General features: G+C 56.6%; 4 protein-coding genes across 5 annotated transcripts in view; all 4 read right to left on the reverse strand.

Annotated features, from left to right (window-relative positions):
- Nucleotides 1–146: 146 nt before the first annotated feature.
- DCDC2B (doublecortin domain containing 2B) lies at nucleotides 147–4,927 on the reverse strand. Its single transcript, XM_077763502.1, is given in 10 exon segments — nucleotides 147–441; nucleotides 444–495; nucleotides 751–854; nucleotides 1,254–1,485; nucleotides 2,061–2,100; nucleotides 2,205–2,351; nucleotides 2,638–2,769; nucleotides 3,008–3,084; nucleotides 3,536–3,587; nucleotides 4,483–4,927. Coding segments are annotated over 10 exon segments (1,266 nt in total). The 5' UTR covers nucleotides 4,752–4,927; the 3' UTR covers nucleotides 147–280.
- A 342-nt stretch (nucleotides 4,928–5,269) lies between these two features.
- IQCC (IQ motif containing C) lies at nucleotides 5,270–8,089 on the reverse strand. The gene is made up of 5 exons (XM_077763526.1): nucleotides 7,834–8,089; nucleotides 7,293–7,436; nucleotides 6,798–7,065; nucleotides 6,447–6,565; nucleotides 5,270–6,326 (listed from the first exon to the last, which is right to left on the reverse strand). The coding sequence occupies exons 1-5, from the start codon at nucleotides 7,873–7,875 to the stop codon at nucleotides 5,487–5,489; spliced, it is 1,413 nt and encodes a 470-aa protein (XP_077619652.1). The 5' UTR covers nucleotides 7,876–8,089; the 3' UTR covers nucleotides 5,270–5,486.
- A 64-nt stretch (nucleotides 8,090–8,153) lies between these two features.
- Nucleotides 8,154–12,213, reverse strand: CCDC28B (coiled-coil domain containing 28B). Of its 2 annotated transcripts, none has more exons than XM_077763528.1 (6): nucleotides 12,155–12,213; nucleotides 10,755–10,945; nucleotides 9,606–9,772; nucleotides 9,283–9,476; nucleotides 9,048–9,070; nucleotides 8,154–8,346 (listed from the first exon to the last, which is right to left on the reverse strand). In XM_077763528.1, exons 2-6 carry the CDS (start codon nucleotides 10,916–10,918, stop codon nucleotides 8,292–8,294), a joined length of 603 nt encoding a protein of 200 aa, XP_077619654.1. In that variant the 5' UTR covers nucleotides 10,919–10,945; nucleotides 12,155–12,213; the 3' UTR covers nucleotides 8,154–8,291. The 2 variants fall into 2 exon arrangements, with proteins under 2 accessions (XP_077619654.1, XP_077619653.1); XM_077763527.1 differs by having other exon boundaries at nucleotides 11,871–12,211.
- A 2,916-nt stretch (nucleotides 12,214–15,129) lies between these two features.
- Nucleotides 15,130–21,389, reverse strand: part of TXLNA (taxilin alpha) — a 13,749-nt gene continuing 7,489 nt past the window's right edge. The window contains exons 6-10 of the mRNA XM_077763529.1: nucleotides 20,724–20,843; nucleotides 20,438–20,512; nucleotides 19,855–19,947; nucleotides 19,365–19,460; nucleotides 15,130–18,610 (exon numbers count right to left, since the gene is read on the reverse strand). Coding sequence (XP_077619655.1) covers nucleotides 18,284–18,610; nucleotides 19,365–19,460; nucleotides 19,855–19,947; nucleotides 20,438–20,512; nucleotides 20,724–20,843 — 711 coding nt within the window. The 3' untranslated portion in view covers nucleotides 15,130–18,283. The remainder of the gene's footprint in view (nucleotides 18,611–19,364; nucleotides 19,461–19,854; nucleotides 19,948–20,437; nucleotides 20,513–20,723; nucleotides 20,844–21,389) is intronic.

The raw sequence follows: 21,389 nt of genomic DNA on the forward strand, positions 1-21,389 counted from the left end.
TGGCCAGGAGTCCTCACCTGCCCGCCCTCTCAGGGCCGCCTGTGGGCCCAGCCCCACCTCACTCCGGCCCTGCGCGCAGTACCTGGCGAGCAGTAGCCTCAAATAAACCCGCACTGAACAGATGGAGGAGAGGAAGTATTCTTTTATTGTGACGGACCTGCTCCCGAGTTGCAGCCTCTCCCCCCAGGCTGGCTGGCTCTCTGGCCAGGGCTGCACTGCTCAGAAGGCGAGTACGACTAGGGTGCGGGTTTGGGAGAAGAGTGGGGCAGGGCTGAGGGGGCTACAGGCTATCCTGTGAGGCCAGGTGGGGCGCTGGGTCCCCTGGAACAGGCTGCTGGAGGCAAGGACGAGCGGTGGCTGCAGAGTGGCCGCCCCAGTTCCCGGCTGGAGCTGCTGGCACCAGAGACGGCCGAGGCGGGGCTGAGGCTGAGTCCGCTGCGGGGTCCCAGGCTGCTTTCCCAGGCCCACGGCCTCGGCCACCCTCTGCGGTGCCCTCTGGAGGGGACGGGAGGCCGCGCAGAACGGAGCATCAGCATCCCTTGTCTCCTCCAGCCTTCAGCTGAAGTTTCTGACCCCAGGAAAAGGAGAGACTTTAGAAATTTGGATCTGCTTCTCATTTAACAAGGTAGGAGGTCAGGCCTGGGGAGTTCAATCCGCTTACAGCCCCAAGGGGGAACAGCTCCGCGACCCGGGGCTGCCAGTCCAGCCCAGAACTGCTGAACCAACCTACTGCTGGCAGCCCCAGCACACCTGACCCAGGCGCTCCTCCGCGCAGGCGGCTTCTTCATCCGGCACTTCCTGGGCCCCTGCTGTCTCCTTCCGCGGGCGGGGAGCCCTGTATACTCCCTGGACTCCTAATGAGGGACGCGGTGCCAGCTGATGCCCTGGCTGAGGAGCCGCTTTTCCCCTGACCTCTCCCAGCCCCCGCCCTCCCCTGAGCCTTGCTCCACTTTCCCTAATACCTCAGAGGATGGCAGCATAGCTCCCAGGCAGGCCTTCGGCCCCCATCCCTTTCAAGCCCCCCCCGCTGAAGTTTCAGTGCTTTGGGTTTCCCTGCGCCTCTTTTCATATTGCCAGGTCCCCGCAAAGAGGCCAGGGACTGGTATGCACATGGGGGAGCAGGAAAGATCCGTGCTGAGGTCAAGGCCGGCTCTGTACCCTGGCATTCTGCCCCCATGGACCTCTCCCACGATAGCAGGGCCCATCCTGTGTCACTGTCAGAGGGTGGGTGAGAGGGGCCCAGGTCCCCTCACCTGATGGAAATGAGAGAGTGGGGAGCCTGCTTCTTGGCTGAATGGCCTGCTCGCGTCTGGCATAAAAAGCAGATGGCTCAATTTGGCTCGGCTCCTTTGGAGAAGGCTGGGTTGCCTGTGCCCCACAGCCGTGGGCCTGTAGAGGGAATACTGGGCTTGGGCTATGGGTACTGGCTGCTCTTGCCCTCTCTCCTGCCAGGCCACGCTTGAGTGCCCTTGGTGTCTGCGGGAGCTTGGGGAGATGCCGTCCATCTTCATAGCCTGTGCGCTCCCTCCGGCTCCCTCTTCCCATCAGGTTGCCTTATCCAGGGACAGAACAGCTGGTGCCTGGCACTCAAAAGGCCCAGTGAAGCCAGGCTGTGTCCTCCGAACCGCCCCCCCCTCCCAGCCAATGCACACTGGCTCATCTTTTGGGAGGGCTCAGGTCTGGAATCAGCTGGGGAGCAGATAAGCTCCTTTGGATCTTGCTATGCCAGATATGTCAGTTTCTCTCCCAACATCCAAGCTGCCAGGAAGGCATTAGGACCAGCAACTCAGTCTAAAGATCTTCAGAGAGCCTGGCAGAGCTGTCTTTTAGCCCAGGTTCTGGTCTGGCCCCTGCCACTCAATCACTGTGTCATGCTGAACAAATGAGTTCACTCCTTTGAACTTCAGTGTCTCCACTAGGAAATGGGAATGATAACCTCTATTTCACAAGGTCATTGAGAGGATGCAGGGAGGTGTGGTGAGAGCCTGAGCTGGAGGAGGGAGAGGTCAGCCAGTCGCCCCTCTTCTTTCCTGCCTCCCATGGCCTCCCCCATCACCTACCCGCTGCTTCTGGGGCCTAGACTTAGGGTCCGGAGGGTGCCTGCAACAAAAAAAAAGAAGGGTTCATAGTAGGCCGAGAAGGACGTGGAATCAGGGTGGCGCCCCGCTGCTCTAACCTGCCACCCCCACCTCACACGTACATACCAGCAGCCCCTGGGCAGTGAGGGGCTGGGCACCAGCAGCTCCAGATAGGGGAGGGCCTGGAACTCATCCTCTCCCACAGCCACATAGTAATGGCCGTTCACCAGAGCCTCTCTTGCTGACAGCGGGAGCCCTTCCAGGGTGCAGAGTCTGGGAGGGAGAGGCAGGTGGCTAAGGGCCGGTGGACAAGATGCCTGTTCATATTCAGCAGACTGATGGGGGTGGGTACAGCTGTTCCAAGGTACCCTGTGGCCACTGGCCCTCTGGACATCTGGGCCAGTCACCTGGGCTCTGCCCTGGCTCCAACGGCTCAGCATAGAAGGAAGTCCCATTGGGGGAAACGTGCTTTTCTTTTGCCTTCTTGCCCTCAAGGACAGCCGAAATCAGTAGGGAGCTCCTCCAGGGACTTTTGGGTCCCCCCAGGCCCTGTACTCACTTGCACACAGCTCCGGTCTGTAGTTTGGCCTTCTCGGTCAGGAGCTTCAACACTGTTTTCCAGTCCTCGCTGGCAGCCTGGGACAGCTTCAGGCTAAATGGGGGACTTAGCAGGTCCCCATTCCTGAACACGCTGTGACAAAAAGCAGCCTGGTAAGAAGGGTCCCCAGAACTTCCCGTGTACGAGAGGAGGAAGGGTAGCGCGGGGCCGGAAGATGGTCTAAGAACATTGGTCCATCTTCACCCATCAGGCATGTCGGGACTTTTTATATCCCCACCAGAGACCAGGGGCTTCTGGAACAATCCCACCCACATCTTCGCGGTCTTACTGAAACAAGATCTATGCTGCTGCTCCCAACGCCAGCACTCACTGGATATAGCAGGGGGAACCTGGAGGTGGCCGTGGTCCACAGGCCCCATCACATGGGTGTTGAGTCACAGGAGGACCCTGAAACCCAGGTCAGGCCCCCAGATCAGGAGAGAGTTGAGGCCTTCGGTTAGGGGGGAGAAGGGTGGCTGAAGGAGGGGTTAGGGCGGGACAGGCAGGACTGGTCACACCTTTCACCAAAGGGAGCTTCTGCCTCCCGTAAGTCACATTCCAACCATTCCCTTGCCCCCATGTGTTTTACAGCTTACTCTTCCCTTTGGGGACCACAACCTGGAGGTAAAGGGAGAGGCTGGGAAAGGGGTAAGGGGTAGCATCTTGAAATCCTGCACCCCAGGAGGGGTCGCAGCCGGTTCCAGAGAGGGTGAAAGTCCCCCCACCCATGTCCCCTCCCCACGGGACTGGCAGTTCCTGCTACTTGAGGGCCCCTGACTTCCCAGACCAAACTGGAAACAATCCCAAGAGGGGTGAGAAGACAGAGGGCTAGAAGCCAGCACTCCCCCCCGGCACTCACTGATAGTCTGCTGCTCTTTCTGCCTGGAGCGTTCGGTCCAGGGGGTAAAGAGCTGAAAAGACAGATGGGTCACAGGTCATCTCGGGAGCCTGGAACCTCAACACCCCAGCTGCCAGAGTGACGGTCTGAGGCTCAGCTTACCAGGTGTCCATTCCCACTGGGACAGTCTCATGATACCTCAGTCCAGACACATACTGGCCCTTGACCCTGTCTCAGGGCCCTGCATCAGACTGTCCAAACAGACTGGGGTCTCAGACACAAACCATTAAGATTAAAGGTCAAGAGAAAGGAGTTTGTTAAGCATCTTGCTGTATCTCATACGTTTTCTCATTTGTGAGGTTTTATCTCATTTTCTAGAAGATTCAAAAGTTAAGTACTCACCTAAAGTAACACAGAAGTACCAGGTGACAGGGCCCAGGTTCCCACCCCTGGCTCCATGTGCTACCTACAACAAACAGCTCAGGAGCACCTGGAAGCTCAGACACTCAGTTCCCTTCTCCATTCTGGAAGGCAAGGCCCCACCATGCACCAGGGAGGGCCCCTGCGCAGTGGGGAGCACAGGGGGCCTGATCACAGCAAGGAGGAAGTGCTAAGATGCATTTAAGTGTTTGTTGGTGGCAGGTGGTGGTGGTGGAATCCAATCAAGAGCCTTTGCAAAAAGGGGCTCAACCCGCAGGAGAATGTTCTGGTCCTGACTGTGATGGGCACAAACATCAGACTTTGCCCGGAGCCACAGCTCCACCATTTGTTGTGTACATAGGCAGGTGTCCTTAACTTTCTTGATTTCCTTCTAAACAAAAGGGATAGGACCGCCTCCCGCGTGGGGCTGCCGTATTCCAGGAGAGAACAGGTAAAGGGCCTGCGCGTACATACGAAGTCCTGAACACGTGCTACTGCTCTTGCCGTTGCCTCCCTCCCTCGGCCCTCAGCAGCCCCAGGCCACTCACCGCGGCTTCCGGAATCTTTCCAAGCCAGCAGCCACATACTGCCCTCCGTTCTGCAGGTCTGCCAGGTCCATGACGGGGTGGCCGTGACAAGGCGTATAGAGGGCCCGCACAGCCACTGGGGCCTGCACAGCCGATGTCACCTCGCAGAGGAAGGTCTCCAGGGTGGGAAAGCGGCGTTGACTCACCACCAGCTGGCGGCCTGGGGAGAAGGGGTCCCCATTCCGGTACACCACTACCCTCTTGGCTGCTGGATTGCCGCCACCGGCCATAGTGTGTCCTCGGCAAGAGACGCAGGGCTGTTGCCAGGCAACTAAGGCAGGCTGGGAGCAGTGCCGATCAGAGGTGGAGCCCTGCACCCTCGCCCAGGAAGGTGGGGAGAGACTGCAGGAGCATCTGTCTGTGCTCAGGGTGGCATCCAGTCTGCCCTGGGTGGGGCCTCACAAGAGTAGGGTGGATCTGATCGCTGTACTGGAAAGGAAGACCCTGGGGCTCGGTGAGGGAGGCGGTGGCAGAGACCGCACTGAAACCCAGATGTTCCTGTAGTGGACGGACGGAGAAACTCTCTCTGCCACTCTGTAGCCCAAGGGCTGAGCTCAAAGGTGGATCAGCTTTGGGGACTGTTTCTAAGGAGGGCTAGACTGCCCCTGGACTGTGGTTCCCGGCCAGCCCTGGGGAAGATGCCCCATGCCCACAGGAAAGGAACTGGTGGGCCCAGTGTGTGTCTTGAACAGAGGCAGGAGATGAATACAGCCGGGTGCAGAATCCAAGAAAAACCTTTATTCTCCACCAGGCTCCCCACTTTACTTACCCCAGGTAATTGCCTGTCCCCAAATTTGGAGTAAGCCACAGGCAGAGGATGGAAGAGTGTCCTTCTCCCTCCCCTCCCTATACCGGCGCCCAGCTCTTTGCTCCAGCTTCTCTTGGCCCCATGAGCCACCAACGGCCAAGGGCAGGAGGTAGAGCTAGTACCAGGGAGCAAGGGTGAGGCGCTGGCTCCCCAGGGTCTAGCCTGGGGGTCCTGTTTTCCATGACTTATCCTTCCTGTGGTCCTCTTCTGTGTGGGCAGACTCTGTCAAAGACAGTTTCTTAGGTGGCCTCGATCGCCAGGATACAGCTCTCTGGTTGTTCCACTGTTCATGGCTAGGTTCACTGGAGGTTCTACCTCTGGAGCTTTTCTCGCTAGGGATCTGGCCCTTGGGTGGTTTAGTCTTCCAGAGGTCCTGGCCTCCAGGCTCTGCCAAGGTCTCATCCCAGATGCCGCCACAGTCCTCTGAGAGGTCCAACTCTTGTGGCCCGGCTCTCTGGCATTCAGGCTCTTTGCATTCTGGCTTTCTGGGGCACTTGTCCTCAACATCTGGGTCGTCACAGAGTGTGGCCACCCGCATCCTGGCTTTTGCAGAACAGCCCCGGGGTTCAAGGCCTTTGGGGATCTGGTCCTCCGGGACTCTGGTCAGCGGCAGGCTGGGCCCTCCCGAGGGCTGTTCTCCACGGTGTGGCTCTCCGGCGAGCCTGTTCTCTGAGACCTGGTTATCGGATGGTGTGGGCAGCTGTGCTCCAGCCCTCCTGCTGCACGGATCCCTGCACTTGACCCCAGCAGCGGTTTTGTCTGGAGCGGCCAGGCTTTCCAGGCACTTGTGGGGTTGTGACTTCAGCCTCCAGCAGGAGTTACCCACATGGTCTGGCCCTTCCGTGGTCCTGTCTCTGTACGACTTGTCTTTCAGTGGCGGGCTTGTCTGTGACCCAGGCCTCTCACAGGTCTGGGCCCTGAGGTCTGGGCACAGGCTGGCCTTGTCTCTTGTCTGGCTTGCCTCCGGGGATGCCAGTGTCTGTTTGAGAATTAGGTACTGTTGAAGAAGAGAAAAGACACTGTACCAGGCGGGACTGCCTGAGCGTAGCAGGCGGCTTTTCCCTAACCCCCTCCCTTGGCCCTAAGTGTGCAGATAAGGCTCCGGGTTAGTGGCTACCTCCTTACGGCTATTGATGGCCTGTTGCAGCCACAGCAGTTCCATGGCCAAGTGGCTGTGGTGGTGCTGGAGCTCCTGGAGCTCGGGCTGGCTGTGGGGCAGTCCTGGACCTACAGCTTCTATGAAGGGGGGAGGAAAAAAGGGAGAAGGCTTTTAGGGGTATATACACGGGACACTGGCCTGCCGTTTGGTCCTGACGTTCTCTCCCTGCCCGCCCCTTAGTTGCCCTCAACCAGGCATCGGGAAGGAGAGAGATCCGGCTTCCCTAGCACAAGCCTCTGACGCTTCAGATGGGAACGCTAAGGCCCAGAGAGTGTCAGGGGTTTGCCCTCAGTCTGGGCAGAGAGGTACCTGGGTTCTCCATCCTTGGCGTGTCTCTGGTCTCCTCTTGGCTGGGATTCCTGGCTGACCTGCTGTGCTCGTCCCGAGGCCAGGGACTGCTGTTGCCTCTGCAGGGAAGACTTCCTGAGCTTGCCGAGCTCTCTCTGGACTGCTTCAGCATCTTCTCCCCCAAGACAGCCTCCCTCTCAGGTTCGTTTCGTGAGAAGCAGCCCCGCCGGTGCTGTTCTGGGTTTGGTGCCCTCCCTTGGGGTTTACAGGTCCGATGGGATTTCGCTTTCTGAGGAATCAGAAGTAGGAGAACCCCCCAGCTAAACCTTCCGAATATCTGGGTGCCAACATTTAGCACATAAGGCAGTAAGGGTTAAGGATTGGGATGCAAGTAGTGGAGTCTGCTGTCCTTCCATTGAGAAAAATGTTGTTATTAGGTAGGTGGATTCTAACGTTTCCTTGAACCCCCTGTCCAGGCCCCTCCTCCCCCCCTTCTTCCACTGGGGTGAGTACTACCTCTGGGAGAAACTGGGGCCTGGGAATCCAGCCCTCAGTCCACTGAAGCGTGCCCAGATCACCCTCGATTTCTCGTACAACAGCCTCATACTCCTCTCGCAGTCTCTGGATGTGGCGTCGGACCAAGAAACCCCGGACGCAGGCCTGGTGTGGAGAATAAGGGGAAAGAAAAATCTTATCACTGCAAAAGTTGGGGCATCTGGGGGATTCTCCTGAGAGCTCATCCCAGGGACTCTAAGGATAGGTGACCCTGTGCGTCAGGACAGTCTCCGGGGGTTCAGGGGAGGATGCTGGACTGGATCCCCCCCCTACGACTGGAGGCCCTTCTCGCCACTTCCTGGATCCCGCAGGAACGTGTGGCGGGAGTGGAAGGCCGGTGGGGGTCCATAGGTCCCGGCATTCTTCAGGGCGGTGGGGGTGGGTCTGTAACTCCGGACGCGGGCGCGAGGGTAAGTGACTGAACGTCGAAGCCTCATCTCGTTCCGAGACCCCAGTCCGAGACCCCAGGGTGGGAATCCTGCACTCCCAGCCCGCCCCGCACCTGCAGCACCAACGCCCCGCGAACCAACCGCTCCCGCTCCATCCCGGCGCCAACAGACCGGCCGCCTGCCGGGCGCCTGCGCTGTGCGTCACTAGTCCGCGCTGCGCTCGGTCCCCGCCCCCGCCGTCTCCACGGCAACCACGCTCCTCCGACGGCAGCGTCTTGGCGCCTGCCCCCGACTCCAACTCACAGAGTTATGCTGGCGTTTACAGCTCCCGAGTCGCCCAAACCAGTGTGTCGCGCAGGGGTGTCTCTGCGGAGGCCGGGGACCCGGCCGAGTAAAGGCGCAAGGAGGGGAGGGAGCACACGGAGCCGGTGTCTTTCTTTCTTTCTGGTTTAATTTCACCCAGCGCCCCCCTCCCCCATAGCACCTGGGGGGCCGCGGAATGCCCAATCGAGTTCGTAAAAAGTCACAGTTTGAAGAGATAAGAGAGGCAGTCTGGGCCCGGGTCCGCCACCTACACAGCTGACTGCTCCTCAGGTTCGGCATTCTCGGCCAGGTGCAACTTCTGTCTGTGCCAGTCAAGGATTGCGACGCTTGGGACCCCAGCCTTTCCAGCCCTGTCTCCCCCATCCCGAACAGGCTTAGCTTCCTCAACTGCGCAAAGGGCAGGGGCGAAGGACTCAGGTGGTCCGTGGTCCAGGCGGCAGTCCACACCTGCCCTTCTTGCTAGGTGGCTTCCCCCCTTCTCTTTTGGTCTAGATCGTGCAGGTACGTGCACCGGCACAATTTCTGGCTGGGACGACCTGCGGTGATCATCTAAATCAGTGAAAATAATTGCCAAATGTTGAAAAAGTAGAAAGACATCAGACACGTTTTGCCATGGATTTGTGTCAGTAAAGTCCTTGCAAAGATTTTTCTGGTTTTGTTTGGCTTTTGTGTTTTAAGTAGGCTCTAAGCCCAACACGGGGCTTGAACTCATGTTCCTGAGATCAAGAGCAGCAGGCCCTAGGACTGAGCCAGCCAGGGGCCTCACTTGCGCAGATTTTCGTAAGTAGATAAATCATGTTCCCTGCAACTACTTTCCTCCTGATATTCGGGAGAAATCTGCGTGGGGGCCATTTGTGGCTAAGTCTGCTTTAGCAGGACTGAAAGGGAAGATGTTGGTTATATTGTAAATACTACTAGAAGGTGGTGGGGAGAAGAAAACTGATTTCTTCTGTGGGAGGTGGGGACACACATCCACTGCTGCAAGATCCCCTGAAAAGGATACATAGAGTTACTGAGATCTTCCAGCTGTCAACAGAGAGAAAGGGAGGTTTGCATTAAGAGAGGCACCAGGCCCAAACCCAGATGCTGTGCCAGCCATCTTCTGGTGGGGGCTGAGGCTCCATGTACCCCCAGCTTTTCACACATACCCCCCACGGGGCCCAGGACTAGTCTTAGGATCATGCGCCTCCCCCACCCTCTAAAGCCCCCAAGAACCAAAGCACCCAGCCCCGACCCACATTGCTAAGCAGCTGGTCCAGGTTGCGGTCAGCCATCGTCTTCTTCTGCTCCTCAGGCAATCTCTCAGTGACCCCGTCTTCTTCCTCCTCCTCCTCCTCCTCTTCCCCACACACATCCAGGCTGAAGTGCAGCCGGGCCAGCTTCTCCTGCATCTCCCGCACGTGCTCCAACTGCTCAAAGGAGCATTCCTTCCCTGGACAACACCTGTCTGAGCCCTGGGAGCAGCTTGGGACCCTGGCCCCAGCCGCCCGCCCAGGGACCAGGCCCTTGGGCCGCGCCCCACCCCCCTCCCCACCCTCTCAGCCCAGCCCACAGGACTCACCAAAGGCCTGCAGCCGGCCCGAGTGAAAATCATTGAGCAGGTTCAACAGTCCCCCCTCCATCTCATAGACGTCCGTCCCCTCGGTCAGAAAGGAGTGCTGCAGCGGGGTGCCTGCAGAGCCACCCCCACTTCCGGCCAGCACCGGGCGACATTTCTCCTTGCCTACCCTGGGTGGGGTGAGCATGGACCACGGTCACCATGTGGGGGCGGCCTGGGACCCGGAGGTCTTTTATGCCATTTCTCTATGCACTAATCCGTCTTCCTAGCTACTCCCGAACAGAAAGGGATGTTTGTTCTGTTCTATCCTGACACCAGGATTAGTAAGGGAAGGGAGTGGGTGGAGAGGGGTAGGCAGAAGAGCTCAAAGGAAGTCTTTCTCTGCAGCTGACACTCACAGCCAGAACCATGCCTGGAAGGTGGCTTTTGGGTTCTTGTCTGAGCCCCGCACTCATTCCTCCCATGACCCTGGGTGAATCACTTGTCCTCACCGGGGACAGTAACTCCTTATTGCCACTAGAGCCATCTCACCTCTCCGAAAAATGTCTTTCTGTGTCCCTCTTCTACTTCAAAACCGTTTTGAGTTTTCCTTTGTCCCCAGGATAACACTGAAGGACCCTTCCCAGCCTGTCCTGCCTTGCCCACCCCTTCTCTTCTGTTGCATTTCCTACTGTTCTTGCGCCCACCCTGAGCTTCAGCAACACCCTACTGCGGCCGTCCCCACCCATCTCTCTTGGGCAGGGGTGTACAAAGCCACAGGGAGGCACAGTAATGGGAGAAAGAACACCTTGTGTTTCGTGGGAAACAAACAGGGACACGTTTAGGGTAGGATGCAAATTCCCTATCATCAAGAAAAATTAAGCAGAAAACTGAAATTGTACATCTGAGCATCCCCTTACCAGCTCCTGCTCCATGACACTCCCGGGCACCAGCACAGGGTGGGCACCAGCACAGGGTGGGGTCCCAGTGATCCATCTAGCCTTTTCCCTACACTGAGGGCAAGCACTGGGTCTGAGGCATCTCTCAGTTCTTAGCCCCAAGGGAAGGCAACAATCATTGCTAGGTAACTAGGCTAAGGTTGGCTTTACTTCCTTCCCACAGGGCTTGAGTAGGGGTCCCTCCCTTCTCGCCTTGCTTTTCTTCTGCACCCACCTCTTGAACTTGGCTCGCTGCTTGGGGGACGGCAGATGAGGGAGTCCCAGGGCTAAGGAGCCGCTGTGGCTGGTGGGCACAGGGACCCTTCGTAGTGTGCCCGGGGCCTGGGCTGGCTGCGTCAGGCAGGGCTTCGGGCTCCTTTTCTTCTTCTTATCCTCCATCGGATGCTGGCTGAGCCTCACGTCCCGCTGAGACAACGAGAGGCTAAGTCGTCACTTCACCCAGCAACCCAGAGCTGCAAAGGAAGGGCCCTGGGACCTCTGTCCCCTTCTCTGTATGGGCAGGGCCAGATGCCAGTGTCTCACTGCTGGGGTCTCGGATGTGTATGTGAAGGACCTCCTGTGGCCCACCCCAGGCCCCCCACCTGCCCTCCAGCTCTAGCTGAAAACCTGAGCCCCGCCTGAAAGGGCTGGACCAGACACGCTTCTCCCTCTGCTGCTGGGATTTCCTGTCCCAGGAGTTGAGGGGTGGAGCTGGCAGAGGAAACCCGGGNGGGGGGAAGGGTGGATGTGAGCCGGCAGGAAAGGCCAGTTGAGGATTAGGGGTGTCTTAACTAGACCTTCTATTTAATCAACTGTCCAGGCAGATGCTGACAAACCCTGTCAGCAAGGGAGGTGGCCAAGGTGTGGGTGGGGGCACCTGGAAGACCTCGGTGTCAAGCAGTGGATGGGGGACGGGGAGAGAAGCCACAGCCTGTGGGACAGGGCTCACCGTGGTTCCCCTACTTCTACACTGGCATCCCTCCTCTTCCGCCCACCCCTAACCGCAAACAGCAGGCAACTCCCAGAAGTTCCCTGGGACAGGCTTCCAGCTGCTTCGCCCTCCCCAGTCAGCAAGGCCCTGCTCTGCTTCAGCTGCGGCCAGGGTGGGGTGGGTGGTCGGGCAGCTGGCTGTCTCGGCCTCCAACAATGGCTGCGCCTGTGGCTGGTACCGCTCAGCTTCCAGTCCAGCTCCACCCCCTGAGTCTCAGGTCTGCCGAGGTCCTCCCGATGGAGGCCCCGGGGCCCTTTAAGGGGCTTTCCCCGGCTGCTCACTCAAGGCTGCAGCCACCAAGCCTGGGTCTGCACTCTAGGATGGTGGTGGCACAGGGGGCATAAGAATTGAAATCGGCACCTGGCAGGCTGGTCCCGAGGGGGGTGTGTGGTGGAGAGGAGATAGGAGCACGTCCTCTGCCTTGCGTTGCTGAAGCTTGGCCCAATTAAAGACAGGATAGAAGAACTGGAGCAGGAGCCCCTGCTTCCCAGGAATGGCGGGGGGCCACCTGGGATCTACTTCCTACGCTCGGTCTTCAAAGCCGTGTGCCAAATGGATCGTTCAGCTGGGGAGCCAGGATCCGAAACGGAGCATCAGACCCGCGATGTTCCGCACCCCCCACACCCTGGAAGCGGGCCACTGACCTGGAGGTTTGGGGTCTGGAGTGAGGCTTCTGCGTGCTTCCCTGCGCCCGCCCTTAGCGCTCCTCTCCTAGGGAGCAGAGCTTGTGGAAGCAGGGCTTACAGGAGGTAATTTGCATTTAAAGAGAAAGTGACCTTTTTCAGTGCTTCGGGGTAAGATAGGAGGAGCCTATAACAGTTACCAGGCTGTCCCTTTCACTGGACTTTATCTGCCCACCTGAACTAAGGTGACCATGTTCGTTGTGTGATGGAAATCTAAACATCTCACTTTCCCATCAGTTTTCGCAAGACCCTACAGTCCCTTACAAAATGGTGCTGGTGTTGTCAGAAGGCCAGGGTGGAGGGAGATGGANTATATATAAGCTTGCAAGATATATATATATAAGCTTGCAAGATATATATACATAAGCCTATAAGCAGCAGCAGGAAGAAACTGCAAGAGAAGACAACCGTCTATTGAGTCCAGGTCCATGTGCATTTGATCCTTGTAACAATCCTGCAGGAAGTGACTGTCCCACGTGCTCAAAGTCAGTTATAGTCTGAGGGCAATACCACTCCCTCCACAATACTGACACTCCTCACTGGTAAGCAGTGGAGGCTATATTCAGCCACTGAGGAAGTGATGGGACCAAGCCTCCTCCTTCCCTTTTTCCAGTTCTAGTAGACACGTGTGGGAAGCACCAGGTCAGAGGGAAATCCGAACGATTACCTGGCACTTGACCCCAGCCCCTGGGAGGGAAACCTGAGCACCATATGCAGGCCGACCCAGCGCTGCTTGCACTGCCTGGGAGGCCAGATCAATGGGGCAGCTATTTAAAGACCTGGCAGAGGCTCCCAGCTCAGGTCCCCAGAGAACCATCCGAGGCAACAAGAGACAGCCTTATCCTTGGCCAGGCTGCCCTGCAGTCTCAAATAACTGCCCCAGGGAAAGTGCAGAGCGCCCTTGTCCACCTTCCCCTACCAACCCTCCTTTCCGCAGGCACCCATGCAGGGGCTCTATCCTAGGTTCTTCCAACACCTAGGCTGTCCCAGAAAGGGACACATCAACTCAGGACTTTTTCAATAACCAGAGGTGGGAGGGAGGGGTCTGCACAGGCAGAGAGGACAACTGGGAGGGACATCTGGGTGGGCCAGTCGGTTAAGTGTCTGACTTCAGCTCAGGTCATGATCTCACAACTTGTGGGTTCAAGACCCACGTCAGGCTCTGTGTTGACAACTCAGAGGCTGGAGCCAGCTTTGGATTCTGTTCTCTTTCTCTCTCTCTCTGCCCCTCTCCTGCTCATGCTGTCTCTCTCAAAAATAAATGTTAAAAATTAAAAATACAAAAAAGAGAGGACAACTGGGAAGTCACTGTCCTCCAGCTGCTAGAGAGGAGCACCAGGGCTCCTCTGGGAAAATGGTGGCAGGTCCGGGGGCACCCCTACGCTGAACTACTCTCAGAGAGGCTTTTTGAGCTTCAAGAGTAGGGGCAGCCTCTCCTACACTGTTGGTGGGGATGTAAACTGCTACAGCCCCTCTGGAAAACAGTGTGGAGGTTCCTCAGGAAACTAACAATAGAACTCCCCTATGACCCAGCAATAGCACTGCTAGGAATTTACCCAAGGGATACAGAAATGCTGAGGCATAGGAGCACATGTACCCCAATGTTCATAGCAGCACTCTCNGCGAAAGTCGGACAGTTAACCGACTAAGCCACCCAGGCGCCCCTTAATTTTGTTTTTTGAGAGCAAGCAAGCGAGCACGAGTAGGGGGGAAGGGCAAAAAACTTCCAATGGATCTTTGATGGGAACCATAGTGGTCAGCACAGAAAAGTATCAACCCACTTAGACCCTGACTAGAAGAGGCAGAGGCTCTGAGAGGATGTCATAGCCAGTGGGGACACATCTGCTTGTGGAAGCCTGGAGGGAAGGGCCCTTGAGTTGTCTCTGCCACGTTTGCTGGGCACTCACATACCATCCTGTCAGACCAACCCATGCTGCAGAGAGAAGAGGATGCTGGTGAAGCCACAATAGGATGCCTGCCCCCCCGCCGCCCCCCGATACAGAAGCCTCACTATTGCACCTTGGCTTGGCAGGGTGAACAAGAGTATTTAGGAAACCAGCCCGTTCTTCAGAATTCCATGCAGAATGCGGTCTTCTCAAGGAATGTACAGAATCAAAAGAACTCAGAGGCAGGTCAATGCCAAAAGATGCCGCCTGTGGCAGACAGCCATGAATAGGAGTGATGAGCGTCCAGCCATCTGATTTTGGCCCTCAACTGGCCCATGCCTAGCTCTCTGGTTTCCTTACCTTATGCCTTCCTCGTGGATCTTCCCAATGTTCTATTTAAATGCTTTTAGTGGTCACTCCTGCCCTGTAACCTGGCACATAGGCTCCAGGTGACCTCCCACTACCCATCCTGTGCGCCTGCATTTCTAGGTAAACTACTTCACTACTAAGTTGTCAAACATCTGCCTGCCCTTTGGGTCATAATTCCTTTCCAGGTGTCTACCCCCATCTCCCTGCTGAAGGGGACAGTGGCCTCCTTTATGCTCCCACAGAACCACTGGTTCTGCATCTAAAAGCACTCCAGGGTGCTTGCTGGCTCAGTGGTAGAGCATGGGACCTTTAACCTAGGAGTTGTGAGTTCAAGCCCAGAACTGGGTATTCAGACTGCTCAACTAACCAACCAACCAAATGTATCCTTCATTGCTAGCCTGACCCTTGGTGGGCAGGGGTAACCTGACTGAATGAAAGAAATCGAGTCTTTCTATGTATATGAGCACCGTGACAACTTTGGCAACGGTTTTGCTTGGGCAGCTCAAATGCATTTGCCCGTGGGAATTCCTGGAAGGCACCCGGGGTGGGGGGGAAGGGGCACTCTGGAAGATGCACAAGAGCTGGGCACGGCCAAAAGTTTTGCAGCAGAGCCAGACAAGTCAGTGCCGGCTAGATGGATCCAGATGCACTAACAACCACAAAGGTCAGAAGAGAAACAAGTAAGGCAACAGACTCTTTATTTAATGTGGTTTAAAATACATCAAAATCAAGTCCCTGGCTGTTGTGAATACCAAAAGGAGACAAAGAAGCTGTCAGCACAGCTCTAAAACAAATCTGGACGGCCAGGTTGAGCCATATGGGAAGCAGTTACAGGGACAGAAGGCAGCACCCCTCCCCCAGGCAGACACCTGGCTGTCCCTGGGGTGACCACCTCTGTGCCGTCATGGTGGGAGGGCTGGAGCCACAGCTGGATAATCAGCTCGGCAGGCTTTGGCCCTCCCCCACAGCCACCAGGCAGTTCCACTGGCCTCTTGGTCAGCCCTCAGCACGGCCACTGAGATGGGGGCGGAGGAATGGAAATAACCATCTTTACAGACAGAACATTCTCTTACAGAAAGTGCCTGAGCTCAGCCCATGGTCCAAAAGCCTCATGGAAAACAAATTATAACAAAGTGCTGCTGCTACCTCTCAACAACCCAGCGTATGCGAGGCTCTCAGCTGGACAAGGTCCGGAACACAAACTACCGCCAGCAGGGCCAAGGGCTCTGGGCTGTGAGCCTCACCAGCTCTGGTCCCTTGGAGGAAAAGCTAGCAATTGAAGAATCCAACACAGCACTTGGTCCTAAAACTGAGGTCACATGCGTGGGACCTGCCCTGGTGAGGAAGGCGCTGGCCTTCATTCAGATAGGCCGCCTTCTCTGCATCTGGCCCAGGCTCCTGGCTGGTGAGGGCGGCACCCAGGTACCTGGGTTGACTTTGGAAAGCAGAACAAGCAGAGCAGCTGTAGTGATTGGTATGATTTGGTCAATGGAGAGAGAAGGAAGAGAAAAAATGGGATTCCCATCTACAGCCTGGTCTGGATACCTAGACACAGCTGGAGTAGAGCGCAAAGGTTCGACTTGCCCAAGACCTAGATTGCAGACGTGGGAAGCCCAGCTGGGGCCACACCTTGCTCACCGAATCCCCACAGAAGTCAGACTGGGTCACAGAGGGCTGCTGTGCTGCACAGCCTTGATTCCCTACCACCACCACACTGGGCTCCACCAGCCACGCCCCCAGCTCCGTAGGCTCTCCGAGGTAGCTGAAGCAAGGGAGGCAATCATGTGGGCTACCGCAGGCCCCCTGCTATTTAAATCAGGCAGGCAGAAGCTTCTGCCTTTTCCCTGGGCTTCCAGAACCCAGCAAACCCTGTACGGGGTCGGCAGTTCTTGTGTGTCTCAGCCTGACACGGGGGTTGTTGGACGAAGGCCTTACTGGGGCAGGAAAAGGCATATCGAGGGACCATTCCAGATACAGGTATTTCAGAGGGAATAGTCTTAGGAACATTTCTCCACAGGAGAGCAGGAGCTCAGCCAGGGATGGCAAATGAGTCTCAACCCTTCTACTGGCTGCTGGGGGAACCTTGAGAAACAATGACGTACAAGAGGTTAGTGGGAAACACTCTAGGCCAATTAGTGGTATCCGCCATTGGGCGCAGAGGGAAAATGGTGTGCCATTCGTTGGCCATCTCTGGTCTAAGTTATAACATGATTCAGGAGTACTTGATACTCTTCACGAACCTATTTATGGGATGGACCTAACTAGGTGTGGGGAGTGGGCTGGTTGTGCAGGATAAAGGGGGCCTACGGGATAATGAACGAGCTTCGAGGAAACCCAGCAAGAAAAGCTCTATGATGCTGTGCCTCGTGGTTGGCGGCTCCCTCAGCGGCACTGAAGCCAAGGCCTGGCTAGAGGTGGGTGTAGTACCTCGTGCCCAGCAGAGCCCAGCCTCCAGATCTGATACTTGTTCTGTTGTTCCAGAAAACTGCTCTGCACAGGCCAGCTAAGGCCCGGGCAAATGTGCAGCCAGCACAACTTGCAGTCTAGAGTAGCAAGTTTGGGGGCAGGGACCAGATGCAAATATCTGCAGCTGCCCCGTGGAGTTCTGGAGGCTCAGAAGTCGAGCCTCACTCTACCCCTCAGCTGTCAGACAAGAGCTGGGAGGTCAAGGACGTACTCAGCTCTTACTTCCTGGGCAACGGAACCAGGGCAAATCTCAAGGATTGCACATTAGGGATGGGGTTAGAAGCAGAAACACTCATAAAAGCCAAAGGGACAGGTGGGCACAGGGCCCGGCAACTCGGGCACGGAGACAGTGGTGACGGGAATCCGCGGTGGCCTCCCAGGACTGAGACACAAAGGCAAGCTTGTGGCAAACCCATCAGATGCCCTTTTCCTTCTCCCACCACAATCTGATTTCACCAAACAGGGAACCTCAGCACCAACGTGGCAAAGGTACCAGGTCGGGTGGTGAGGGCGGGGGCACCAGAGACCAAGTGCTCCAGGACCCATACCCCCTTCCGCAGATCCACACAGTCATGTGCAAAACTAAGAAACAAAAAACAAAAACCTTCAGAAGCATCCTTTGGGTGATCTCTTGTCAATCATCTGTGCAGGCTAGAGAGGCACCTGTGAATGATAAGGCTACTGAGAAGCATCACTGGCCTGGTCCTGGCACCACCCACGGGCAGGGGACGTGGTGCCCGAGGGCTCTCTAACAGCGTACCAGCCCACAGCAACTTCGCCCTGGTCCTCCATCCGAGGCAGGACAGCGGCTGGACCCCTAACTGTGCGGGCCCTGCCAGGCCCTGCCCAGGGCCCCGTCCCCAGGCTGAGAGAAGCAAAGGAGCTTCCAGGGGAGCGAGGAAGGCCAGGACCGCCCAAGCCCTGCTAACGAGGGAAACACAGTCGAGGCCTGAGTGTGTCACTTGTCATGAGCCCTAAAGGGCAGGGAGGGAGGGGTCTGAGCCTCAAATCAGGCAGGGAATGCTCAAGTCACTTGTCCTGCCAGCACAGTGACAGCAGCTACAGATGACAGCTCCTCTTTAAGACTCTCGAGCTCCTAGAAGAGCCAGTGACTTCACCTGTACACACCCCCACCTCCAGTGCAAGCCCACTTTACACTTACAGATAGAAATGTATGAGGCCTTGCACATATGCCGTATGTATGTAAAACTGACCCACAAAATCCAAAACTGCAAAGTGTCAGATGCCAGCCAGGTCAGAGCACCCTGGGCCTTAGCACTGGACTGCTCAGCGGCGGGAGCCTCGCATGGGCCAGGCCTGGCTGGGCTGCTTGCCCCCTTCCCAGCATGCCCACCCCATGCCAGGCTCCCTACGCGGTGGTGGAGGTGGGCTCCTGGGGGCCTGTGTGGCCGGCTGTTTCTGTGCTTGGTGCTCCAGGGCAGCAAGGAGCTTCTGTGGCCCTTGGGGAGCTAGGCGACTGGGCCCCGGGCCCTTCACCACCATGCTCCTTGGAGGCAGCTGGAGCCTCTGGCCTTCGCTCAGGGCCACCATCCGTGAGGGAGCCCTGGCCGCCAGCACTCAGGTCCTGGACCCTTTTGTTCAGGTCATTGCGTTCTGTCTGCAGCGCCCGGCACAGCTTCTCCAGCCGCTGGATTTTTACCTGCAGGCCCTCCAGCTCCTTGTCCCGGAGTGTTTTCTAGGGGGAGAAATGGGGCCTTTAGTGCCGTGCCATCAAACCTCCATGCAACAGTGCCTCCTGGTAGAAAACATTCATACTTGAATGATGCTGGGAGCAGACCAGAGTCCAAAGCTGGCCCCTTCCTAGGAAAAGAGCCCTGGTGTATGCCAAGACATAGCTGTCGGTAGGGGGCAGTGTGATGCAGAGAAGAGGCATGGCTTAAAGATGGTGTGTTTCTCCGTTTATCCACCATATGACCTTGGCAAAGTTAAGACCTGTCCTTAGAGTCTTTTCCCTTATCTGTCAAAATGAACTACGAACACTAACCTCACAGAGCTTGAGAAGATTCGATGAACTGGCATTATCTAAAATATGCAGGAGGGTCTGGCATTCGTAGCCACTCCAGCAATTAGTTCCCTTCTCCATCTCAAACCATGAAATCAAATTAGCTGAGCCACTCTGCATATAAACTGTGTGCATCACTGGCACCCCTTGGTTTTTCAGTTCCTGTATTTCTTCCTTCCATTTGTTCTCTCTGTTTCTACTGCAGACCTACTACTAGGCTCACGATCTCCCGCAAGGAAACAGCTGGCAGTGCCTTTGGACTTGGACAGATGGACCCGATAAGTCCCAGCTTCATCTTACACCAGTTGCATGACTTGCTGGTAGAAGTACAGGAAAGGGCTGACCACTCACAAAGTGTTCCCCACAGCCCACGAGCGTGTGCACACACACACACACACGCACGCACACACACACACACTCAGCTCACCTCCTCAGCCATCTCAAGCAGGGCCTTGTTGCTGCTCTCCCACCGGGACCGGTACATGGTGGTTTCTTTCTCCAGCTTCTTGATCTTCTTAGTCATCTGGGTTGTGGGGCAGACAGAAGAAATGGTCAGGGGGCCAGACTGTCTACGCATCTGTGTCTCTGAGGTGGGGAACTGTCCTGAGGGAGCAAGGCATTACAGGCACAGTCGGTGCCCTTGGTGCCACACCAGGACATCTCAAGTTAAATGCCACCACCAATAACAGGAAATGACAAGGCTGCCCCTTCCCCAGGACAACCTGAAGGATGCACGTACCAGTGATGCCTGAGAGGGAGAGGTTCTGATGCCTCCTTACAGCCACCTTTGCTATCAACCACGCTTACTGTAAACAGCTCCCCACACAAGGCACCCCAGAGGTTGCGGCTTCCTGAGGACAGGCCCAGTGCTCAGAGCAACTTGTGCCCTGAAGCCACATGCAGCTGGACATTGTTACCTTTTCCATCTCCTGTTTGAATGTGGTGAACACCTCACTGCTTTTGGAAAGAGTATTCTGGAACTCCTCAAACTTCTCCGTGTATAGGGCAAGCTGGGTGAAAAAGAAGCCCAGAGATACGATTAGGCTTCTCTGGGGGGCATCTCTGGTTAGCACAGTCAGGCCCATCCTTGGACCTCTGACCTGATGATTCTACGGAGGTACCATTTTTCTTTAAAACAAAAACTATATATTTGAAAGAACAGAATCCAAAATGCTAAGCCTGGAAAGCAAGATTTCTGTTGCCTTACATTTTGCCTTTATGTTTGTTTTCAAATTTTTCTTCTTAAATTAAGTACAATTTGTGTAATTAAAAACAACCGTTCCCATCACCGCCTCCTCCAAAGCAGCAAGTGCTGCCAACCAGGAGCGAGGTCCCTCAAGCTCACCTAGCCACCTGGTCACCACTACAGGTGCTTGGCGGGTCCAGAGGGAATAAAGGCTCGGCAAGGTCACACAGCAGTCAAGGTGGTCCTATTTCCCTCCCCAAGGACTGGTCACGGCGAGGGGACCTTAGGCACAGGGTCAGGACACACAGTCTCACCTGCTGTTTCAGGTGGGTCTCCTGCTGCTTCATCAGCTCGCACATCCTCTGGGATTCCACTGCCTCCTTGAGGAGCTGTTTCCAAGACAGAACCCCACACCTTCAGATCCCCCTAGGGGCTGCCTGGCCTCCTCTCAGCCACATGCCCCAGCGCCCAGCGAGGCTTCCTGCGCTCACACTGCCATCTGACGAAAAGTGTCCTGGTCTGGCCAGGCAGCAGCCTGTCCCGAGCCAGAACCCAACCCACCACCTCCCAGACCCTCCAGCCCCAGGGCCCAAGCCTCACAAAATCCTTCTCCCGCTGGTGCCTCTCCTCCGCCTCCTTGAGCATCTCCTGGGCCTGCTGGAGCTTGGCATCCACCAGCTGCTGCTGCAGGTCCTTGTGTTTGAAGACTTTGTCGATGTGCTGCAGGAAAGCACGGTGGGAGGGCCACCTGTCAGTAGCTCCCTTTCTCAGGGAGGCCCGGTGGCTGCAGGGATGTCCCATCGGCAGAGACGAGGGTATCCTGCCCAGCCTCCCATCTCACTCTGACACGGACACCCACATGTACCCTAGCATGTGGGCCCCAAATCCCCACAAGGGCTACTTCCCAACCTCACCTTGTCTCTCCCTCCAGGCAGTCCTGGGCGGGGGAGGTGCACAGGGCTGGAATCAGCTCCCAGGAAGCCAAGGAATAAATACACTCAAACCTCCAGCCCCAAGAGATCACTCCGCTGGGCTAACAACCCTCACTTTTGTAGCCTGACTCCCTTGTCAATGGGAAGAAAGGACAAAGACGACACCACCAACACAATGGCTTAGCTCAGCTGGCAAAGACCTGCCCTATCTACCGAGATTGGGTGTGCGGACTTCAAGGGGCGGCAGTCCTCACTGCTGGAGGAGCCCGGGAGCTGGGACCCGGTGAGAGAGCAGAGCATGGACTCCTGAATACAAGGAATGTGGTGTTTTTAC

This window comes from Crocuta crocuta, unplaced genomic scaffold, assembly GCF_008692635.1.
Source record: "Crocuta crocuta isolate KB4526 unplaced genomic scaffold, BGI_CrCroc_1.0 scaffold214, whole genome shotgun sequence".
Lineage (NCBI taxonomy): Eukaryota > Metazoa > Chordata > Mammalia > Carnivora > Hyaenidae > Crocuta > Crocuta crocuta.

Excerpts from the sequence above, each read along its gene's own strand:
- CCDC28B (XM_077763528.1), bottom strand. The coding sequence starts at position 10,918 with ATGGAGGATAAGAAGAAGAAAAGGAGCCCGAAGCCCTGCCTGACGCAG. Across the intron at positions 9,773-10,754 it reads CAGCGAGCCAAGTTCAAGAG|GGTAGGCAAGGAGAAATGTC; the intron begins GTGGGTGCAGAA and ends CACCCCACCCAG. Across the intron at positions 9,071-9,282 it reads TGGACCAGCTGCTTAGCAAT|CTGGAAGATCTCAGTAACTC; the intron begins GTGGGTCGGGGC and ends CTCTGTTGACAG.
- IQCC (XM_077763526.1), bottom strand. The coding sequence starts at position 7,875 with ATGGAGCGGGAGCGGTTGGTTCGCGGGGCGTTGGTGCTGCAG. Across the intron at positions 7,066-7,292 it reads GGCCCCAGTTTCTCCCAGAG|AAAGCGAAATCCCATCGGAC; the intron begins GTAGTACTCACC and ends CTGATTCCTCAG. Across the intron at positions 6,327-6,446 it reads CCATCAATAGCCGTAAGGAG|TACCTAATTCTCAAACAGAC; the intron begins GTAGCCACTAAC and ends CTTCTTCAACAG.